At 42.0% G+C, this 22,626-nt stretch overlaps 1 protein-coding gene across 1 annotated transcript; it reads right to left on the bottom strand.

Annotated features, from left to right (window-relative positions):
• Positions 1–1,020: 1,020 nt before the first annotated feature.
• LOC108933714 (calpain-2 catalytic subunit-like) lies at positions 1,021–21,821 on the bottom strand. Its single transcript, XM_018750940.2, has 21 exons — positions 21,563–21,821; positions 20,128–20,197; positions 17,475–17,593; positions 15,270–15,403; positions 14,651–14,819; positions 12,035–12,118; positions 11,679–11,764; positions 11,434–11,502; positions 10,007–10,167; positions 7,949–8,112; positions 7,438–7,449; positions 6,335–6,546; positions 6,095–6,131; positions 5,280–5,345; positions 4,851–4,908; positions 4,696–4,760; positions 4,484–4,552; positions 2,146–2,224; positions 1,934–2,050; positions 1,686–1,744; positions 1,021–1,572 (listed from the first exon to the last, which is right to left on the bottom strand). The coding sequence occupies exons 1-21, from the start codon at positions 21,797–21,799 to the stop codon at positions 1,549–1,551; spliced, it is 2,091 nt and encodes a 696-aa protein (XP_018606456.1). The 5' UTR covers positions 21,800–21,821; the 3' UTR covers positions 1,021–1,548.
• Between the last annotated feature and the right edge of the window lie 805 nt (positions 21,822–22,626).

The raw sequence follows: 22,626 nt of genomic DNA, 5'->3' as shown, positions 1-22,626 counted from the left end.
CAGAAATGTGTGGGAGGAAAAATACTTTTATATATATGCTTACCTGATTAAAAGTAAAAAGTTTAGCACCAGAAATGTACTTAAATACAAGGAAAGGAGTAAATTCAACGTGTTACAATATACCTCTGGACAGGCAGAACTTATGAATTTTGGAAGACATGCACAGTTTCCGTTTGTTTGTTTGTTTGTCTGACTGACTGACTATTTCTAGTGTTTGGATTAGCTTTCAGTCTTGCTCAGTCTGTGCGGCATTTCAATGTTCTCCTTGTGTTTTTGTGAGTGCTCCAGTTTCCTCCCACCCGTCAAAGTCGTGTGTTTCAGGTGAATCAGTGATTCTAAACTGTCCACTGTATATGTGTGTGTGTTGCTCTGGTGTAAAGATCAGTGAATGACTGGAGGTACTGTGCTGCAGTGTACGTAGTACTGTAAGTCACCTTTGCCGAAAAGTTTTTAGCTAAATACTACACAGTATTCAGTGTATCTCTGAATTGGCCTTAGTATAAGTGAGTGGGTGCGTGACTTGCTACCCTGTGATGGACTGGCATCCCATCAGGAATATACCCTTGACTACCCATGTGCCCTGTGCCTCTGGGATAGGCTCCAGACCACCACGACCCTGATGTGGACAAGCTATTAGTGAGTAATTTGCAGAGCAAACATCACTGTGTTTAACCATTAGTTAGCAGTAAAGGAATACTTTGCTGGTAAAGGCATCCTACAAAAATGTGTGCACCTTTATGAAAAATAAAACAGTTTCAGTGAACTTGTGTGTGTTCTCGCATCTTTGCTTTAGTTTCATTTAGATCTATAAAGCCTGTAGCTCATGGGTATATAAACACTATAACATTGGGACTTCAGTCGTGGTGTTTTGCATAACTTGTGTGAATTTACATTGGCATTGCTATACTGATCTGAGTTACACATACATTTACAGTTTATTTGTGTGTGTAATTAATGTTGAAGATTGGTCATATTCATGTATATTTTATGTTTATTAGTAATCACAACAATGCACTCCAGTTCCAAACACTTTTATTCTGAACTCAAGATGTAGTTGTTTGATCCCAAAATTAAATCTCTTTGAAATTTCAACATACTTGGGTCCCATTCTTTAACTACAAAGTTACATAAGTACAAGTTTATCACATTGTATACCATAAAGTAAATATGGTGAACTAGCTATAAGCAATTTTTAGCTTTCCCTCAATCCCTGTGTAAGTTACAGCTCTACTGTACTAGTGTGTATACTTCAACATAAAGTTACTTAAACACCATCACCTCAACCTACCTCAAGATGTAAACTACGTCTCTGGCTATACCAGATCAGTAAAACACAATGCACTTCACTGTAGTTCTAAATTTATTAGTGTCATAGAACACCAACACCAGTGATCCCTTTTTCCCATAAAAATAATATTGCAGATAGCACTAAATGAACTGCATACAAAAAGCCCTTTAAAATTAAAAGTTTCTTTAAAATGTTTGTTTCTTCTCTGGTTTTAATGCCGTCTGTTCACTCTTCTTCACTTGATGACTTTCAGAGGTTTTCTAGATCATAGTGAACATCAGAAACTGACCAAAAAAAGCAGACATATTAGATTTTCCCTACATTTAACAAGCTAATGTGGCTAAACTCTGTAATTATTTTCATGCATTTTCCATCCCTTTTTGAAAAATTGTCTCACCTGATGAAAATCAAGCTCTATGTTGCCAGTGTTATGTGCATCTACTTTCTTAAAGATTCCTGTGGAGAAGAGAGATATTTCAGTAGCATCATGTGATTCTTTGGTCCAAATAATGTTTTATGCATCAACAAACCACAGAAAATCAAAATTCGTAGATAATTATAAAGTTACGTAAAGCAGAGTAATTTTAAAAGGGAATTCTACATAATACTGCAGATGCTGAGTGTATTGCAGAAAAAAGCACTTACTGAACATCATCTCAAGGCGTATTAGGCAGGACACAAAGTTGTCAAAGTCAATGGTCATGTCAAGCTCTGAGTAGCGAGTAATAAGGATTTGGAAAATTTTGTTGTTCACAGTAAAGCCTGTAAGAAATTGTGATTAATGCCTGATCTTTAGATGTACATATGAAAGATGTGCTTGTGGATGATACAATCAACCTGTCTTCATCTGGACATACCCGCTTCCTTTAGGGCCATTCGCATCTCAGTGGTGCTGATGGTGCCTGAATGATCCAAGTCACAATTCTTATAGATTCCCTGTGGAAACATATTCCCTAACTTGACAAAACAAATTTCTGTAGACAATGTAATAAAATACATACATTTCCTAATCAGGATATTGAAGATATTGAAATGATCCTGTTGCGACGGACTGGCGTCCCATCCTGGGTGTGTCCCCTCCCCCTCCGGCCTTACGCCATGTGTTACCGGGTAGACTCCGGTTCCCCGCGACCCCGTATGGGACAAGCGGCTCTGAAAATGTGTGTGTGTGTGTGTGTGTGTGTGTGAAATGATCCTGTATTTTTGCACTTGATCTTTTTTTCACTCAGAGTATTAGCATTTTAAAGATATGTATAATCTGATATCAGTATCTTTCCTGTTTTACCCTTTGGAACAAGCAGCTCTAAAGTGCTCTAACTTCACCTCTGTTAAAAAAAAATCCTCCCTGGACCCCAATATGGTTGAAAATTACAGACCGGTCTCTCTCCTCTCCTTTCTGTCCAAAACCCTGGAGCGGACGGCCTGTGATCAACTGTCTAATTTCCTCACCCAGAACCATCTCCTTTATGGTTATTAGTCTGGTTTCAAAGTTGGTCACTCCACTGAGACCGCCCTTCTGGCAGTATCTGATGCTCTCCAAGCTGCTAGAGCTGCCTCCCTCTCCTCGGCCCTCATCCTCCTCGATCTGTCTGCAGCATTCGACACTGTAAATCACCGGATTCTACTCTCCTCTCTTAACCAGCTTGGGATCAAAGGTGCGGAACTAAGATGGTTTGAGTCCTACCTCTCTGACAGATCCTATCAAGTGGTCTGGCGGAGCTCTCGTTCTTCTCCTCTGCCTCTCTCAACCAGTGTTCCGCAGGGCTCGGTATTGGGTCCTCTTCTTTTCTCCATCTACACCTCCTCCCTCGGTCCAACCATAGCCTCCCATGGATTCAAATACCACTGCCATGCTGATGATACCCAGCTCTTCCTCTCTTTTCCACCTGGTGTGTCAGACATCTCCGCACGCATTGCTGCCTGCTTGTCGGACATCTCTTTATGGATGTAAGATTGATCACCACCTCCAACTCAACCTCTCCAAAACAGAGATTCTTTACCTCCCAGCTGGCCTGTCCTCCTGTCACAACCTCTCGATCAAACTGGACAACTCACTCATTTCGCCTAACTCCTTCACTAAGAGTCTGGGAGTAACGATTGATGCGAGTCTGTCTTTCTCTCAACATATCGAAGCCACAACCCGGTCCTGAGATACATCCTGCATAATATTCGTAGGATCCATCCCCACCTCACTACTGACTCCGCCCAACTACTTGTCCAGATCATGATGACTTCCCGTCTGGACTACTGCAACTCTCTTCTGTGTGGCCTTCCTGCTAATGCCATCAAACCTCTGCAGCTTCTACAGAATGCTGCTGAACAAGTTGCGTTTGATTTGCCAGAGCGCTCCCATGTATCTCCCCTACTCATCTCTCTGCACTGGCTTCCTATAGCTGCCTGAATCAAATTCAAAACCCTGGTTACTGTGTACAAATGCATCAATAGAACTGCTCCCAGCTATTTACAAGACTTAATCAACCACTACACCCAAGCCAGGCCCCTTCGCTCATTTACTTCTGCTCACTTGGTGGTCCCAGACACAAAAGGCAAAGCTTGGAGATTCTCGGTTCTGGGTCCGTTGTGGTGGAATGACCTTCCCCTGTCACTCAGAATTGCGGAAACTCTGTCTGTTTTCAAGAAGGGTCTGAAAACTCACCTTCTCCAGATCTACTTCGCCCAAGATCCAGCTCATCTATGGTGTAACCGTTCACGCATCGTAACTCCAGAAGCATCCCCAGATACAACCTTTATTCAGCCATTACTCTGGTATTGTACTGCTCATTTGTGTATCTTATAATATTTAATAAAAAAAATAAATTAAAAAAAATTGGTGTGGGTATCGGGATTTGTCTATCCTGTGTCTTATGCACCTATTTGAACGATGAACCTCAGTGCAGCAAGTGGTAGGGAACAAACTAGGTTTGCTTCAGACTTTCATGGCTTCTGCTGTGTCTCCTTCTTTCAATGTAATGCATAAATTGTACTTTTGCTGAGATGTACGTCACTTTGGACAAAAGCGTCTGCTAAATGAATAAATGTAAATGTAAAATGTAAATGTAAATGTAGTAAGGAGTATAACAAACTCCTACACCTGAAAGACTACATAAACTTTGAGTTAAAGGACTTGCAGCTATTAGCAATACCTTTACAAACAGTAGAAGAGAGCAGAAAAGTGTACATGAATGCATTCATTACCAGATACTTCTGGATTTTTTTCCACAGGGTGGCAAATTCTCCTAGTCCCAGTTTACCGTTTCCACTATCCTGATATGTAATTAAGGATCTGTCAGGTAACACAAAAAATTACTTAATGTGGCTTGACTACATCAGATGTTGATAACTGAACAAAGACTTATGTGTAAACAATATGAGATCAGATGGGTAAATATTTTCCACATAAAGGATACATCCATTAGGTTGACCATGACTCTGCAGGTTTCCAAGCAAAAGCCATCTGTTTTTATGTCAGTACCTGTAGAGTTATATATTGGGCATTGAGTATCCAAGCATTCCCTTCACTTGCCTTCAAACAATTCCTGTTAAGAAAACAAAATTTACTCACGTTTTGCAATAATTCTATTCAAAATGGTGCTCAGCTCTGCGGGGGAAATTTCCATGTCCTAGAAAAACAAAATGCCAAAATGATCACCTTTACACCAACCTGAGAAACCTAATTACCAAATTCCCTTGGAAAAATCATAACTAGTACATGTAGTAGATACTTTTATCCAACATATTAAAATATTACTCTGTAAAAGAAGTAAAGGAGAAAATCAGTAACTCTGAGAATGAGTTTCATTATTCATAATTAGGTAAACACTGAGTTTATCATACACAGATACTCAGCAATACCATACTACATTTTCTTTCTCACAATTTTTCACACCCAGTAAATTACACAGGCACATCATCATATGGGTATTTAGTTTGTACAGCTGAGATATTTAACAACCAAACACTGTAAGAATGCCATTAAGCTTTGAACACTTACACTTCCTGCAAGTTTCATAAACATGCCCCTGAATGCTGCATCCACCTCGCCATCAGAAACTGTGTCCTAATTGAAAACAAATTTATCGTTAAACATATTTATATTAATAGGCCACACACTGACACAGCTGGATTTTTCACCTGGAGCAGTTGATCGTAAGTATCTTGCTCAAGGACAACACAGCAAGGATTCGCCAGAGACATGACCCAGCAATGTTACATTTACATTTACATTTATTCATTTAGCAGAAGCTTTTCTCCAAAGCGACATACATCTCAGCGAAAATACAATTTGTACATTACATTTAGAGAAATAGACATAGCTGCAGACATGTGATTCTTAAGTAAACCTAGTTTGTTACCTTCCACTTGATGCATAAAACGCAGGATAGATGAATCCTGATAACCTTCCTACAATTTTTTTTTTTAAAATAATATAAGATACACAAACAATCACATACAATGCCGGAGTAGTGGCTGAATTAAGGCTATATCTGGGGATGCTCATGAAGTTGCGGTGCATGAACATTTACACTATACATGAGCCGGAGAGATCTTGGGCTAAATGGGTCCGGAAAAAGTGAGTTTTCAGACCCTTCTAGAATATAGACAGAGTTTCCGCAGTTCTGAGTGAGAGGGGGAGGTCGTTCAACCACAACGGAGCCAGAACCGAGAACCTCTGTGCTTTACCTGTTGTGCGTGGGACCACCAAGCAATCTTGATGTTAAAAGTCTATTTCCTTAACGCCCGCTGCCTTGCTATTAAAGGGAAGTTTTCTAACAGGTAAAGAATAAAAAAGGACAAAAGGCCACTTACATTTTCTAACACTGCATCAACAAGGTCCTCACAGCGTCTGTTCAATGAAAAAAGGTATTATTTCCATGAGTTTCCTATTTTCAATAAAGATTACACATGAACTATCAAAAATAAAGTACCAAGTTGCCAATGAGAAGTCTGAAACCTGAAAAATCAAACACTGGCAGTAAATCCAAATTTACTTTACTGCTGCGTCAGAACACCAGAAAAAGTGAGTCTATATTTGGAAAGAAACTTCACTGGGTGTCAGCCTGACTCTCGCAGAACACGCGGAGGCAGAAGTCTCCAGTTTTTTGCGGCTCGAAGGTTGAGGGCACACAAAGGTACTCCCCGGGGGGCAACTTGAAGCGTGAGCACACTTCTCGCAGGTTGATGAAGGTCTCAGACCGGGCCGTCTGTGCATGCGTCAGGAAGAAGCTCTTGTCCAAGTGAACATCCCTCTGGCCGTGAAACTGATAACACAAGGAACCACTGACAAAGCCGTTGCCCAAGTACCATTCCAACATATTAGGGGTGATCCTCGACTTACAACAGGCTTCCATTAAAGCAACTCCTCGTAAGTCAGCTTTGTTGTAGGTTCAAAATCCCATTATATTATATGAGCCTTAGGGATACACGTATACGTAACACGCCTTAATGGTGTATTGCATGGGCTTTGTTATTGTTTTCTCACTAATTTCACACATTATTCATGTTAAAATAACCCTAACCCTAAAACAATAATCACTGCTAGACAGTAAAACGCTGAATGAGACACTGACAATAACAAGTATGGTTGCCATGCAGCAGTGCAGCCAGACAATGTTATCATAACAATGGTGGAGTGGTTATTTGTAGATGTTACAGCCAAATGTTGTGACTCGAAAATAGTATAAGGCAGATAATAGGACTGCTGTTGGAAGTCTGGGTGGTTGTAAATCACATATGTTGTAACTTGAGGCGCACCTGTAGTTAATTGGGTAACTCCTACTACTGGTGTTACCAGTATGCCCTCCAGTACCTGAACTGTGTGTTTGGCAGTAGGTTTAAATCTAGCTCAGAATGTGGAGTTTAAATGTTTAAATGTTCTCCCTGTATTTGCAATCCAGTCAATGAAATACAGGGAAAAAGGCAAAGGCATGCAATTTGTGTACCTGCTTACAATCCAAACCATGTGAGTCATCACCATGAGGCAAACTCAGCTCAACAACACTTACCCTACTACTGTTGAAATTCACTCACGACCATTTTGTAGTAATGCTGGTTTACTCAGTTGTTGCTGTGGTTGTGATTTTATACAGAATGGATGTCATAACAAAAAAGGACACCTCACCATCATAATCTGCAGGGCGACTGGATCTTACCTGTGATGGAAGCTAAAAGAATAAAAAATAGAAAATCATTTGGTTACACGGAACTTCAGATTTTTACTGTGATCATTTCAACAAAGTATGGCACCAATTTCTCTAAAAAGACTCAAATCAGTTCCTGGTAGACCCACTAAAAAGTAAGGTTCTCATTTTGACATTTCATAAGTTTTGTTGCTTTATATCTTAAGTGTTTTAGAAGCTTCGTTTACATTTACATTAATTTATTTATTTAGCAGACACTTTTCTTTAAAGCAACTTCCAATGAACACATACTTTATTCACCATCTCACAACATTCTACAATGTTAAGACTAGAGAAGCAGTTTAAGACCTACTGTCACACCCTTCTCCCCTTATACTGTACAGACACCCAGCCTTCTATCTGAGCATTTCTCAACTACCTTTGCTCTATACCCCACCCATATCCCCAACAGAGATTTAACCGCATGCTGGAAGTGTGCAGAGTGTCAAAATGACAACCACATTCCATGCTTAAGCATTCTCACCTCATAAATGGCGAAGCCAATAGTGTCCATGTCCTCCCCCAACTTCCTCAGACGTCTGCGATTCTTCTGGATCAGACCTACTACAAGACTGCAGCCCTCACCCCTGGTGCCATCATCCTCCTCATCCAGCTTGATAACAAACTGTGGGTTCATCCAGAAGGTCACTGCAGAGAAAGAGAAGCAAGTCTGCAAGTTGAGGACATTCAGGTAACTAACCTTGGGTCACTCCTGCAGTACTTTGACCTCTCTGTATCTCAGTCCTCTTCTACACATAAAGTAGGTCATCTTGACCTTGCCTTCTAGAGAAATGGTGGTTTTACTGCCCTCTCTGTTACTCCGCTTCATGTTTCTGACCATTGTTTCATCTCCTTTCAGCGCTCCATCACCATTACTAATTCCTCTAATGCCTCTGGACTGTCTGTCATGTTCCACCATGATCTAAAATTTCTCCTGTCCTCCTTTACTGCATTAAACTGCCTTCCATCCACTGTACAGTTGTCCATAGACAACACCACCACCGTCTCCCTTTCAGCCCTATCATCCTCTTTTATCTGTAACCTTGGAAAGGACAGTCTGCTTCCAGGATAGAGCATCATACAAGAACAAATTGTGCTATATTGACGTTCTGGTTAGAAAACAAGAAGCACTTGTTGCGTAGTTAATAGTTGGCAAGCTACACAAAAGGAGGAGAGTAACACTTTACTGTTACATTTTTTCTTACAGCAGACGTAGAGTTCATGTACAATGAGACTGACATCCTTTTGTAGAGAAAGATGACAACATGTGAAGTGTATGTGGATGTGTAGTGAGCATCTGTTTAGATCTTAGGGTGGATAGGTAGTCTGTATATCTTTTGGGGTTAGGGGGTGGCCCATACATAAGGAGACTGCTGACTCCAGTGGGATGCAGTGGTGTAACATAAAGAGGAACAGGAACAAAATGGGGGGAAAACTATCCAGCTTTAATGTAAAATGTGATTGTAATATTCAAAATGTACATTCAACGTTAAACACATTATTAATGACAGAGTTGGTACTCAGTCCTGTGGAGTTTTGCTTTTTCTCTCTGTGTTTGCAAGGGTTTCCTTCAGGTGCTCTGATTTCCTCGAACAGTCCAAAGACATGTGTTTCAGGTGTACTGGTGGCTCTAAACAAGCTTGTTTTGCGTGCATCTGTATGTTTATTTTAAATTGCTCTGGTGTACATAGAGCGAGATTATTACAGGGAGTTCAATCCTGTGTGTACCAATGTAAGTCAACCTGGATAAAGGTGTCAGCTAAGCACCACAAAGTAATTGTGGTACATCGCTTTGGAGAAAAGTGCATGCTAAATTAATAAATATAAATGCAAACATCTGATATACTACTGCTATAATAGATCAACATTTGTCAAATGTCTCCCTGGATGCAGTCTATCTGGTACAGGAAAGTACGCTCATTCATCTCGCCAATTGCTTCTCCAAGCTGGGGCTGACAGAGTTTAAACGCAATACTGGAAGCACACTGGAAAGGACACCAGTCCATCACAGGGTAGTTACACACATTCCGAATTACTCACTTGTGCACATACTACAGACAATTTAGAGTCACCAATTAAGCTGAACTGTACATTTTTTAACCGTGGAAGAAACCCATCCTGACACAGGGAAAACCTGCGAACTCCACACAAACAGAGCTAGATTCCAGCCTATGCCCAAACAACCCAGACACTGTGAGACAACTGTGCTACTCAGCTTTGACCTGATGACTCAGAAAACACACACACACACATCTTCAGAGCCGCTTGTCCCATATGGGGTCACGGGGAACCGGAGCCTACCCGGCAACACAGGGCGTAAGGCTGGAGGGGGAGGGGACACACCCAGGACGGGACGCCAGTCCGTCGCAAGGTACCCCAAGCGGGACTCGAACCCCAGACCCACTGGACAGCAGGACTGTGGTCCAACCCACTGCGCCACCGCACCCCCCCTGACTCAGAAAACAAAAATCTAAAATATGATGTGAGATGTCTTTGCTTGGCACGTATGCAAGAATAAGCAATGGGTGCGCAATGTTCTTACTGGGGTAGTTCCTGCAGCCTCCTGCTGTGGACCCTCTCCTCCAGGTGCCATCATGATTGCACACACTCCACTGTTTGAAGCGGTCACTGGTCAACGTGTCTGGCGTAAGAGTGCAAATCTCCAAGCGAGAATAATGCCTCGTGAAGTCTGAAAATGACATCCTGACGCAAGACCATGTATAAGACCACAACGCACAACAGATGCCCAGATTTGATTTTTGACATGTTTTAATACATTTCAGATTAGTTACGTATTACTGACTCCCCCCTTAGTTCAACAGATACAATATAAAATAAATATGATTTATAAAATTAGGGAAAGTATTATTTTCAGGAAGTTAAGTACTGCGCTTTATGTACATGCGCAAATCTTACAGCGGAGAAACCACAAAGCCATAATGCTGAAATATGATAATTAAAAAAAATACAGGGTATTTGTCAGGTACAGTTCAGACCCATTTACATGCAATTCATTGAAACTGCTGTAGGATCTTGTCCTCCATTGCGTCAAACTTCAGACGTAGCATTCATTTAGGCACGGTAGGCAAAACTTTACTGTATTATTTCTTTTATGCTTATGTAATCAAGTGAAATTTTTTTTTTTTTCATTCAGCCAAACAGCCATTCCCAGAATCCCATGTCACATACAGTATGGAGTCTGTTCAACCCCATTTTAGGATGGTTCACTTGAAATGTGGTCAAGGTAAAATATGGTCCTCTGCCCATGTCACAAAGAACGCATATAAAGGGATCTGCACTGCATAATGAATATTGAACAAATTAGCAAGTAATACCTTCCTTTAACAGAATATGCTGCCTTAAAACAAGGTATAGTGCCATGAAAAATATCTGACTCTTTTTTTTTATTTTCACTTTGTTCAGATCTTTGTGCTACTTCCTGAAGTATACAACTGGAGCTTGGGACAGAAAAGGTGATGAGCGCTGTTGTTCTAGAGAAGCTAGTGTGCAGTCTCCAGGTGTAAAAGGGCCCAAAAATTTAAATAAACCTTATTAAGGGAGAAATTATGGTTGGCTGCTTAAATACTTCGGTAAACAATCAGACGTGATTTGGGGAGTCCTTGTCCGATGTAAATTTCACCAACTTGAAACCCATACCATACCCTTAAAAGTCAAGTCAGAAAAATTGTCATTCGTAAGAATGGCACATTATATGAGGCCTAAGTATGTTGTTATGTCTTTTACTCTTTACTCTGACTACCTTTATCTAAGATTATATTTTTATTGAACACCTAACCGAATTCACTATAAAATATGCAATTAAATATAAAATAAAGAAGGCAGCAAATGTTTTTCATGGCACTGTACAGGGAAAAAGTGAGATTTTAACTACAACATTAGCAGCAGGCCACAGCAGCAGGCTACATGTACGGTACCTACTCTAATTAGGAAGAACCAAAGAAAAGGTACCAGAATTCTCCATCGTCTGCTTTCACGTTGTAACGCTCCGAGTGATCGACGTAGTTCCACTCAGAAGAGCTGTAGAAAATAAAAACGCAGAAGGGATTGCCCTGCGAGTACAACATACCGAAGAAGCCACGTTTGCTGATAAATATGACTCATCTAACAACCCTTTGTCCATTCAGAGAACTTACTGAGCTGAGTGCCATCATTTTGACAGCAATCATGTGAACCCCCAAAAAGCTGTCACATACTTGTCACTCCACGGTCCAGTCCATTCCACCTGTCCCCAGGGGTTTCGGATCCGAATTAACTTCTCTTTGCGCCCCCGGTAGTTCACCTGAAGCCAAGTGCAAGGAAATACAATACAACTGCCTTTCATACAGATCGAACATGGTCTTATACCACTGCCTGACAATGAATCATAATTGTGCTGTGCTTTAGATTATGAATTTCACAAAAACACCCATACGGACACCGGTATTTTCTTTTTTCCTTTGTATCGTTTTGGTATGACCATGCAAATTAAGGTAACAGTACTGGAAAAATAAATAATCGTAAATATAATGATGTGGGATTGTACAGCTTGGCCAAAAATGACTTGTCCTACCTCTGTAGCCCCTGTAAGAGAGTACGCATGTCCCTTCACCAGCTTCTGTAGGGTCACAGCCTCAGAATCTGCAGCACTTGTGATCTGCAGAAACAGAGGAAAACTGTGACTACGGTGACAAAATGTTCATATATTCTGGTCAGACAATATATTTAATATTTTAAATTTTTTAAATGTTTTACATGTTTAATGCATAATTATTAATAGTATTTTCTTGACTTGTCTTCAAAATGCGTTTGCTGAGGGGTCAGCACAACCCGCTTTGCCACACCAAGCAATTATTTGGCATTAAATGGCACAAAAACAGAGTAGGAATGTGGGACCAGATAAATTCTAGTGACTAATACAGTGTTTACAGTATATATCTGCTGATTTGAATGTTGGTAATCAATGACAAGTGAACGCTGGCCATGAATCAGGCAACAAGGTCTCTCCAGGAGAATAAACCTTAAACGTTGCAACTCAAAGTTTTTAAAACATTTATTTATTTTAGTACCTTATTTATAGTACTTATTACAGCTCTATTTGAGACTGGCAGAATTTACTCAGCAAGTAAACCAAAGAAAGTCTCTATTATTACACTTTTTTTTTTTCTTCATTAGTTTTATGAACAGCATAGGGTCATAGCAACAAAGAGGCAGAGACAGTACAGAAATTACAAATATGTCCACATACATGACCCAAGGGCTCAAATTCAAAAGGTTACATTACTGTATATCACAGATATGATCGGTATTTAATAAGTTTCTAACTTGTCCAGGCATTGCAGAATTTTGTGTCAATGAGTTTTTAAAGCTGAAGAAATGCAAGAACTTCAATCATCTACATATATAGAGAGGAAATTTCTGGTATAGAGCACAATATTAAAATATATTTCCTTGTCAAGCGTGCAAGACTAATAGTAAGCCTATATACTATGGCACCAAAAAAGAAATTTGAGTTGCGATTTAGCAGGAAAGTAGATGGAGGCAAACCAAACTTTTTGTTAAATGTTTGAATTGTTGTGTGACCCCCATACCAATAAAGTCATTTCATATCATTCACAGTATATGTGACTCAAAATGCCTGGAGATGCTTTGCATTTAAAACACATCTGAGATGTCCCTGGGAGCATCCTGTAAAGGTGCAACGAAGTGAGGTAGATTTTGTGAATTAGACTGACGTTTTGTTTCAGATGTTGAGGGGGATGCAGGCAGGGAAGGCCTTAGTACACATACATGACCTTTCACAATCGCTAAAAGACAAGTCACAGTCCAGTTCCCATGTCTCCTACAATACATCATAAAAGCCAGTACTTGAACTTGATAAAACAGTGCATGATGCATATTATGCTCTTTTTGATAAAACAAATTGAAATTGGCCAGATGCTGACAAATGGAGCAAATCCTTTTGTGATTAACTGGTGAACAACATGTTCTGGAGATGATGTACAGTATTTTTTTTTATTTTCAGCAATTTTAACGTTGTTTAAAATCAATAAAAGGTAAAAATTAGTCTAGTGCTGAGTTGCAGTGGTCCAGTAGGTCCATAGGCTTCCCAGTAGAACACAGCAATAATACAATAGAACATATCTAAAATTACTGAAAATAAAATACTTCTTCACTAAAACCAACCAACGTCAACAAGCGCTTGTCCCGAGCAGAGTCGCGGAGAGCTGGAGCCTAACCCAGCAACACAGGGTGCAGGGCCAAAGGCGGAGTGGATAAACCCAGGATGGGATGCCAGTCGTTGCAGGGCTTGAACCTCGGACCCACCACACAGCAGGTACCAGCCAAACCCGCTGCGCCACCACACTCCCTCGTCATCACTAAAACCTACTACTCAATTGCTGAGCAACTCATCTTAGAACCATGTCCAGAGTTTGTCAGCTTCTGGCCACTTCCAACTTTACCTACTCATTCAGTCAGAGTTTAATACTACAGCTGTCTCTTGATTTACAGTGTTTACACATTAGGTACCGTAAAAAACGACAAATAAAAATACCTTCTGTGTACAGACTACACACACAATGGGGTCACGGTGAGCCAAAGCCTAACCCAGCAACGCAGGGTGCAAGGCTGTAGGGGGAGGGGACACACCCAGGACGGGACACCAGCCCATCGCAAGGCACCCCAAGCCGGACTCGAACCCCAAACCCGCCAGAGAGTGGGACCCGGCCAAGCCCGCTGCGCTACCGCAACCCCCAAACCCTATGCAGTGTTTGTCATATTGGTACTGATTACCACCATCAGAAATGCCCAACACAAAGCATAAACACTAGAATCAAGGTGGTCCCACAATCCTACTCTGATTTTGTGTTTCAACTGCCAACCAAAGCCTGGATACAGAAACACGGTACACTTTCGAAGAGTGAAGAAAATGTAATTATAAACGAATAAAATGAAATGTTCATATCTTCCAAAATTCAAAACCCAATTTGTAATATGAAGACGCAATGTATGGGCAAATAAAGAGTACTGACTTAAAAAATAAAGGTGGGTAACTTTAACCGTACAGGCAGCAGGGGCTTCATTTCTTCTCTGAAGCAATTTGCATAGAAAGTTATTATTATTCAAAATGGTCAGTTGAAAGGTTTCTAAAGGAGGTCAACAACGAAAGCCAGTTAAAAACCCATACGTCAATGGAGCATCCAAGGAGCGAGCCTGAATCGAGGGCTTTCCTTATTATATCAAACATGTCCGGAGGAGCTTTCTTCAGTTCGTAGCTTTCAGCAATCCCACCAGTAAAATCCTCAAAGCCCTCTGTGGTGGAGCCTCCCGAGAGTGCCTCGTAGCATCCGTTCACTCTGTTAGGGCAACAGGTGTCTCATTAGGTCAAAGCATCTTTTACAGTCATGGGCAACCTGGACTCATTGTACTGTCCTGTGTAAAATAAAATACCAACAGCAACTGGACTTCAGTTAATTCATCCAATTTCAACAGCAAGTGCTGAGATGTTCATGATGAAAGCTGACTTAGGCACAGCACTTATAACTCTGATTACAAACCGTGACTCTTGTTATGACAAGACCTCTGGCATGGTCCCACCGATAGGTACGGGTATAGTACCTTAAAGTGTTGTAAAGATACTTACTTTACACTACCTTAGCCACCTACTGACAAAGACACCTGTCCAGATATCAATATCATTATCTGCAGTAAAAAATTCAAACACCCACAGCTGTGGTTATCAGTTTGCTTTTTCATACCTACTCCAAAAACGAGATGTTCCGGTGGTCTGTTGAGGATCTACTCACTTGGCGTAGGCCTTCTCCAGCAGGGCACTCCAAAACTCCGAGCCCTCAGCAGAGTGCACAAACAGCAGCTCTCCATTCCTTGTCGGCAGGCGGTCGTCGATCACCACATCTACCCACTCGCCATATTGCCAGAACTACATAAAATCACAACACAAACAAACAAACAAAAAGACGTTTTGCCGTAGAGGGAAGCTTTGGTGTTAATCTTGCAGCTGTATTTTGTTGGAATGTTTCTTCTTAGAGAAATATTCTGCAATCTTTGTCAGTAATTCCGTGAGCAAAGGATACAAACAAAAAGATTCGTTACTATTACTTTCTAAGGAACTACACATTTAGAAAGCTTCTTAAATGTATACGTTATGCAGTCAAAATAATGAGTAATTACTAAAATGTGTACTTTACGCTAAAGCGGTGATTTAAAACTTACCTTAGCGCTATTGGCCTTGTCAAGGTAGCTGAAATGTGGATGTTTAAGCAGGACAATCGCAAGTTTATCTAAATGAAAACTTTTGAAATCGGGTCTTTGGTGTAAGCAAAAAGAAAACATGTAAAACCATAGCCAACCTCACACCCAGACTAAAATTTAACAATTTCCGACACCTAGTCACAGCCACCAAAATTGTCCCCCGATAACGTATTTAACTTTGCCCTGCGGAGATGGAACAGAGATCCTGAAGCAAAGACAACACAGTCGTCCTGCCTGCCTGTCCTTCACACTGGTCTGGATTTCGATTACAGGTGGTCCCTGATTTACGATGGTTCAGCTTCACGATGGTGAGCTGGCGATAGACATTCAGTACAAACGGTACTTAGAATTTTGATTTTTTTCCCGCGCAAGCGATACATGGAACGACACTCCCTCGTGATGCTGTGCAGCGACAGCGAGTCGCATCTCCCAGTCTGTTATGCAGAGGTGTGTATTAGGTCTATTAAATGCATTTTCGACTTACAACGGGTTTCGCAGAACGTAACCCTCTTGTAAATCGGGGACCACCTGTATTTTGTTTCCTTTGAATATACAAACTTCCCCTCTTCACTTTTACGACTACTGCCCCTGTTAAGAAGCTAAAATAAACCATTTATTTGTCCGCTCTCCACCTGCCTGAGTTTGTCACCTCCTTGATGCACCTGCCATGTCACAGGTTCATTTGTTGAAAATTGTTTGGCAAATCTTACTTTTACAACTGGTTAAAAAAAAAAAAAAAAAAAAAAAAACCAACCTTTTTTCTTGTTGAACTTCAGCATAGAACATTAACTCACAGATTCTTGTTTTACGAAAAGAAGAACCGCATTTTGACTAAAAACTTCTCCGCACAGTTGTTCACAATCAGCTCGATTCACTGGATGACAGAGTGGCTCAGAAGGACGAAGTGCTGCGCCGCCGCTCTGGATACAGATGCGGCTTCGGACGCAGCTGTGAAGACTGAACATTCTCCCCGTGTTGCACGGGTGACCTGTAGGGTTTCCAGTTTTCTTCCACAATCCAGAGACGCACTGCTGGAGTAAACCTAGAGCCTACATTGCCATTAAGTGCACGAGTCTCCTGGGATTCATATCTATACCCCCCTCATAGTCTCTGTTCCCCTCCCGCTCTCTGTAATACCTGACAAGGTGACGCCACGCCAGCTTACTAGGAGATCACAAGCTCAGCTACACAAGGCGTGCACATTAAGCTTACCAGATACCATCTGAACAGTAAACAGAGTGGAATTAATATTACTGTATATTATACACACACACACACACTCACATACTTATTGTGGCACGCCCAGGTGGACGGGGCGGGGAGGGGTGAGGAAAGGATCTGCCACACCTGGGGCTAATAACTGCTATTTCAAACCCCGTGCCTGACAGCGAGAGGCAGAGACGGAGAAGGAGAGAGACGAAAGCCAGGCGCACGCACCCGGAGCACGAGACACAAACGACCTCGCCCGACCCCGCCCGACCCCGACCGACCCCGACCGACCCCGACCGACCCCGACCCCGCTTCAAGACCCCGTCTCGTTGTACCACTTCCCGGTTCCTCCCTTTCCTCCACCCCCTTCCCCGTGACCCGATCCACTGTCTGTGTCAAGTGAAAATTAAGGACACGCAAGCACGCACCTGCGGTCCCCGGCATCCTGCGTTTCACAGTCATGTTAAATAGTGATTATAGAAGTAAGCAGTTTATAACAGTTGTGTAAATCAGAATGTTCCCTCTACTACCTGGAAGTGAAAAATTCCCGCATAGTTGTCCCCAAAGCCCTGTCCACTGGGCACAACTCTGGCCAGTACATCTTCATTGAGTGTCAACGAGGCAATGGCAGCCAGAAGCCAGCAGTCACCTGGGTATTGAAGAAACAAGCGTTGAGTGCTCCAACACCAAAGAGGAGTCTCACATTTCACCAATAACTGCATCAGTATGGCACGGGGGAACAATGGTAAGCATCTGTATTGCCATTCTATTGGTGCTTTATCATATGTTAGAGCTGCGTGATCAAATTAATTATCTGGACTTAAATACCATCTAGATAGAAATCGGAATATGGCACGGTATTTTATATTGGATGCAAAATCCATGCTAAAGTTGTGCTCACTCTTCTGTCACAGGAATGCAAATTCACTCATATATTTGCCTGATTTATAAGACTTTGCATTTACAAAGAAGTGAAATTTGCAGATTACATGTAATTTATTTGGCGTATTGAATGTCTCCATCCAAGGAGTACCAACCTTGTGCCCTATGCTTTTCGAATACACTCTAAACTCCCCTGACTCTGTATGGGATAAATGGTAACTGATAATGAATGAATGAATGAATAAATGTGTAAATGAACACGTGACACAGACAAGTTAGAAATTATCATTTTTGTTACAAATATTAGAAAATGTGTTTATTATTTTCATACATTACAAAACTATTGATTGAATTCATTTCGGTGATTTTTTCAGAATAATAAATAATTATGATGTAACCTTCACAACAGGAATTTGTCAAAAGGCATGAATTCACACACACACACATTTTCAGAACCGCTTGTCCCTTACGGGGTCACGGGGAACCGGAGCCTACCCGGCAACACAGGGCGTAAGGCCGGAGGGGGAAGGGGACACACCCAGGACGGGACGCCAGTCCATTGCAAGGCACCCCAAGCGGGACTTGAACCCCAGACCCACCGGAGAGCAGGACTGCGGTCCAACCCACTGCGCCACCGCACCCCCGGCATGAATTCAATAAACAAATTAATCCCGTTGCGTGAGGAACAGGTGTACCTTTCTAAACACGGGAGTAATTTTTATGATACGTTATGCTTAACACGGTGAGCGACTGCCTGTTCTAAAAAACTGTGGTAAACTGAAGGCTTGTGAGAACCAGGAAGTTGCTTCCTGTGCTATACTGTCAGTTATGCCCAGTTTGCTTGCATGCGTGTGTGTGTGTGTGTGTGTGTGTGTGTGTGTGTGTGTGTGTGTGTGTGTGTGTGTGTGTGTGTGCACACAGGGTGGGGCAAACTCATTCTACTGCCTTCTGTAGTCTTTGAGATAAACAGATGATTCATTTCTGCTATCCTCCTGTACTGGCATGATATGTGTTTAACTACACTGAGGGTTTAATTTCATTATCCCACTTCTGAAAAAAAACACACACTGCTGGGTTAAGTCCCTGGAAACTTTCAATCTCAATTTGAACTGAGGAGAGACACGGACTTTGTACAAAAATCGGTTGCGAAAGTGTTTTCTTACATTTTGTGCATTATTGTTCATAATTGCAAAGGATGGCTAATAATTTGAAACAAAAAACAATGTATTTTAAAGGATGGCTGGACTGTATAGTATAGTGGTTAAAAGCTCTGCCTTCACACCTAAAGGTTGCAGGTTCAAAGCCAGCCTATTGCTATAGTACCCTTGAACAATGTGTTTACCCCAAAGTTGTACAGAAACAGTTACTCAAATAGGCAAACCACTCTAAGTGGCTTTGGAGAAAAGTGTCTGGTAACTATAATGTCCACAATGTCAGGTTTCTCACTAACCAAAGAATCTGCTCGTGTGTTCAAATTTCCTGAGCCTCAAACAGGTACTGCTGCAACTGAACAGTTATGCCTGTTCATGTCAGAAATTTTCTCTCTATTGTGAACCTGGATGAAGGCTGCACTGGTAAAAATCATAGTAAGAGAATTTGAAATAGAACTTGAAAATTAGGTCCAAAATCCAAAGCCCAAGGGTTGTCTCTTCTGGCTCTGTCGTGGAGGAATGATGTGCCTCTCTCCTTCATGACAGCTGAATCCTCTCGAAATACGTCTTTCAGATCCACTTTTTCCTCATCTCCTCTCTGCTCCTTAAACTTGCACTATATTATCTGTTAAAAAGAACCTTCTACCAAATCTGTATGGACCTATTTGTGTAATGTATGATGGTTAAACAATGGTATGAGACTAACTGACTGTTCCTCAAGAATCACTTGTCTCTATATATCCATCTGTCTCTTGGTGAAATTCACTTTTGCGTACTCTGAGCCATACATCACTTTGGGGCAAAGCATCTGCTAAGGAAAATAAATGTAAATTCATATTAAAAATTTTGCAAATGTTTTCGTGGGCCACGTTACACAAAGTTCCGGCCATACCCAAGACACCGCGGTCATAAATCAAACATTTCATACCCTGTGTAACTAACACTGATACCCATACGCTGTCAGTACATTTCCCTTTATGGGGGTCATGAATGTCAGTGGATCGTGGTTTTATGTTTCAGGACTTGCTTGTTTCCTCTTAAATGTTTTGCCAGCCAAACATACAGCAGTGTTCCTTTTTTGTGGGTATTAACATCCTCACTGGAGGTGCATGAGGGAACGGTAAGGACTATGGTACTTCGGCCGCCTTACCCAAGGCTCCTTGGCAGATATCAGTTCTGGTGGCGCCGTCGATGATGAATTGTGGATTTGCGGACAGCTCCTAGGAAGGTTGTTAGATAAAGTACATGCAGTTATACACTCTTGTTTGTGATTTATTTCTTTCTGAATTACTTTAATTTATGGTACTTAGCTATGAAAATGCAATCTCATTGACGTGCTCTTGTTCCGACAGATCCATGGGTGCTAATTTTAAGTTCAACCAAATTAATCGAATGGTTTTTTGCAAGTAGAAAAACACAAACTTGTGTGACTGGTTTTTCCAGCCTCACCTCAAATGGGAAGGGCGCTTCAGCTTCAACAGCGTAAATACAATACAAGCCCGTTACTTTAAGTGGAGTATGCAAGACTATTTGTAATGCAGCCTAATAATTACACAGACATTTGAAAAGTAAATGGAATCAACTTAATCCTTGCAATTTATTTGACAGCTTGTTTTTGCCATTCCACTCCAAAATCGGGCGACCCTTTTATAACAGTGTACAAAGAATACCAAAACGTATGTGATCACCTAATAGTGTGTTACACCTTTTGGCTAAAAGGTGTAACACACCATTTAAGAGTGAAATAAGCACAATGTATTCATTATTTACATGGCACCATTACAAAAACTTGAAACGGTGTCAACACAAGTACGTTGGCTACATTATGACTCCTACCAGCCTATGATACTCACTCAACATGTTTTACACTGCTCTTTACTGTAAAGTAACACTACTCCAAGATGAACAGTCAGACCTATTGCTGCAGATCTGACACTCGTTGCTCTTGATGGTCATCTCATGCGATTATCATTGTGTTCAGACACATAGTGTGTAGGAACCATGAAGTCAAATTTGACCAGAATACTAGAGAACACTATCCAACGACACACACACACTTGTCCCAAATGGGGTTGCAGCGAACCGGAGCTGAATCCGGCAATACAGGGCGCAAGGCTGGAGGGAGAGGGGACACATCCAGGACGGGATGCCAGTCCATTGCAAGGCACCCCAAGCAGGACTCGAACCCCAGACCCACCCGAGAGCAGGACCTGGTCAAACCTGCTGCGCCACCACACCCCCCATCCATTGACCCATTCTTCATGTCATTTTTTATACTCTCAAAACACACACACACGTCTTGTCACTTTATATATAGTTTTAAATTCCTATATATTTCAAGCTTATGTATAGTTTGCATATATAAACTGTGTATAATATTGTGTGTTTTACATGTTAGAATCAATACATATTTGATAGGTACAGCTGCAGGTGGGATTTGAACCTGGGACCTTGCTTTTGGGTCCAAAGGCTGGCAGCCCTACAAGCTGCCCATAAATACAGTAAGTTGAAAAGTTTAAGGTATGCAGAGTGTGTGTGTTTTGTACATGATGATGTTACAATCAGCAAGATCATAAAGCACTCACTCGCGGTCGCTTCCACTGCACTCCTCGCGTTTTGGACGAGTTGGGTCCGAGCTCCTTAAAGCCCAGCGACTCGGGCGCGGCTGGGAAGTTGGGATCCGAGAAGAGCGCCCCCTGCGACAGGTACTGTCTGCGCAGACCCTCGAAGTCCTGGTTCAAGTACTTGACCGCGTTCGCGTTGGTGCCGAAGCCGGCGGCCAGCGCGCGCTGCTTGGCCAGTGCGGACGCGATGCCGGACATGGTGGTGCTGCGGCTCTGCGGATCTGCGGATCTGCGCTGTGCTTCCGCGATACACTTAACGCTCCAGCAAGGGAAGGAAAAGAAAAAAAAAATGTATAACTCTCCACCTCCCCGTGAGGCGTGGTCAGTCAGTGCGTGTGTTTTTATTTGAGGCAAATGGTGGAAATGGTGGCAATTTAATTAAGAGAGCCGGGCTGCTTTGACTTCCAAAAGTCATATTTTTAAATTCAGTTCATAACTTCCGTGGAGCGCTGCGCGTTTTCAGGTACTATGTTTTTACTCCAACGCCGGTGGCGCAAGTTTGAATGAAAAATAGTCATGTTTTTTAACAGTCGGCAGAAGGAACGACAGAAGTCGGGGGGGGAAAAAAAAAAAAAAAAACAAACAAAGGAATCGCCCTGCATAAATAAACGAACAAACCCTAAGCAGTGTGTGTAATTTTTTATTTTATTTTAAAAAGATGCCAACACAAACATCGAACGAGGCACCATGTGTCAGTGCGCGCACACACACACACACACACACACACATACATAGACACTGTCTCTGAGGCCGCTTGTCCCGGAGCCCAGCCCGCCAGCGAAGGACGCGGGACGCACCCAGGGCGGGACACCAGTCCACCGCAGGGCTCGAACCCCAGGCCCGCCAGAAGCGGGTTTCGACCAAGCCCGCCGCGCCACTCCCCCCGGCCCGGGGTTCAGTATATAAACTTCCTTAAATTATTGACTTTATGACAAACTGCGTTTCCTGTTAGGCTGATGTTTTTTGGTGTAAATAGTGTTTCGTTCCACGAAATCCTGCTGGACGGGCGTCAGCCGCGCGCCTCG

The sequence above is a fragment of the Scleropages formosus genome, chromosome 16, assembly GCF_900964775.1.
Source record: "Scleropages formosus chromosome 16, fSclFor1.1, whole genome shotgun sequence".
Taxonomy (NCBI): Eukaryota; Metazoa; Chordata; class Actinopteri; order Osteoglossiformes; family Osteoglossidae; genus Scleropages; species Scleropages formosus.
The sequence above is the reverse complement of the archived record's forward strand: the minus strand, read 5'-3'. Positions and strand labels throughout refer to the sequence as shown.

Coding starts and splice junctions, on each gene's coding strand:
- LOC108933714 (XM_018750940.2), bottom strand. CDS start 21,799: ATGTCCGGCATCGCGTCCGCACTGGCCAAGCAGCGCGCGCTGGCCGCC. Junction 11,765..12,034: donor CTCTTACAGGGGCTACAGAG/GTAGGACAAGTC, acceptor ACTTGGCTTCAG/GTGAACTACCGGGGGCGCAA. Junction 1,573..1,685: donor TAGAGCTTGATTTTCATCAG/GTGAGACAATTT, acceptor TTTTTTGGTCAG/TTTCTGATGTTCACTATGAT.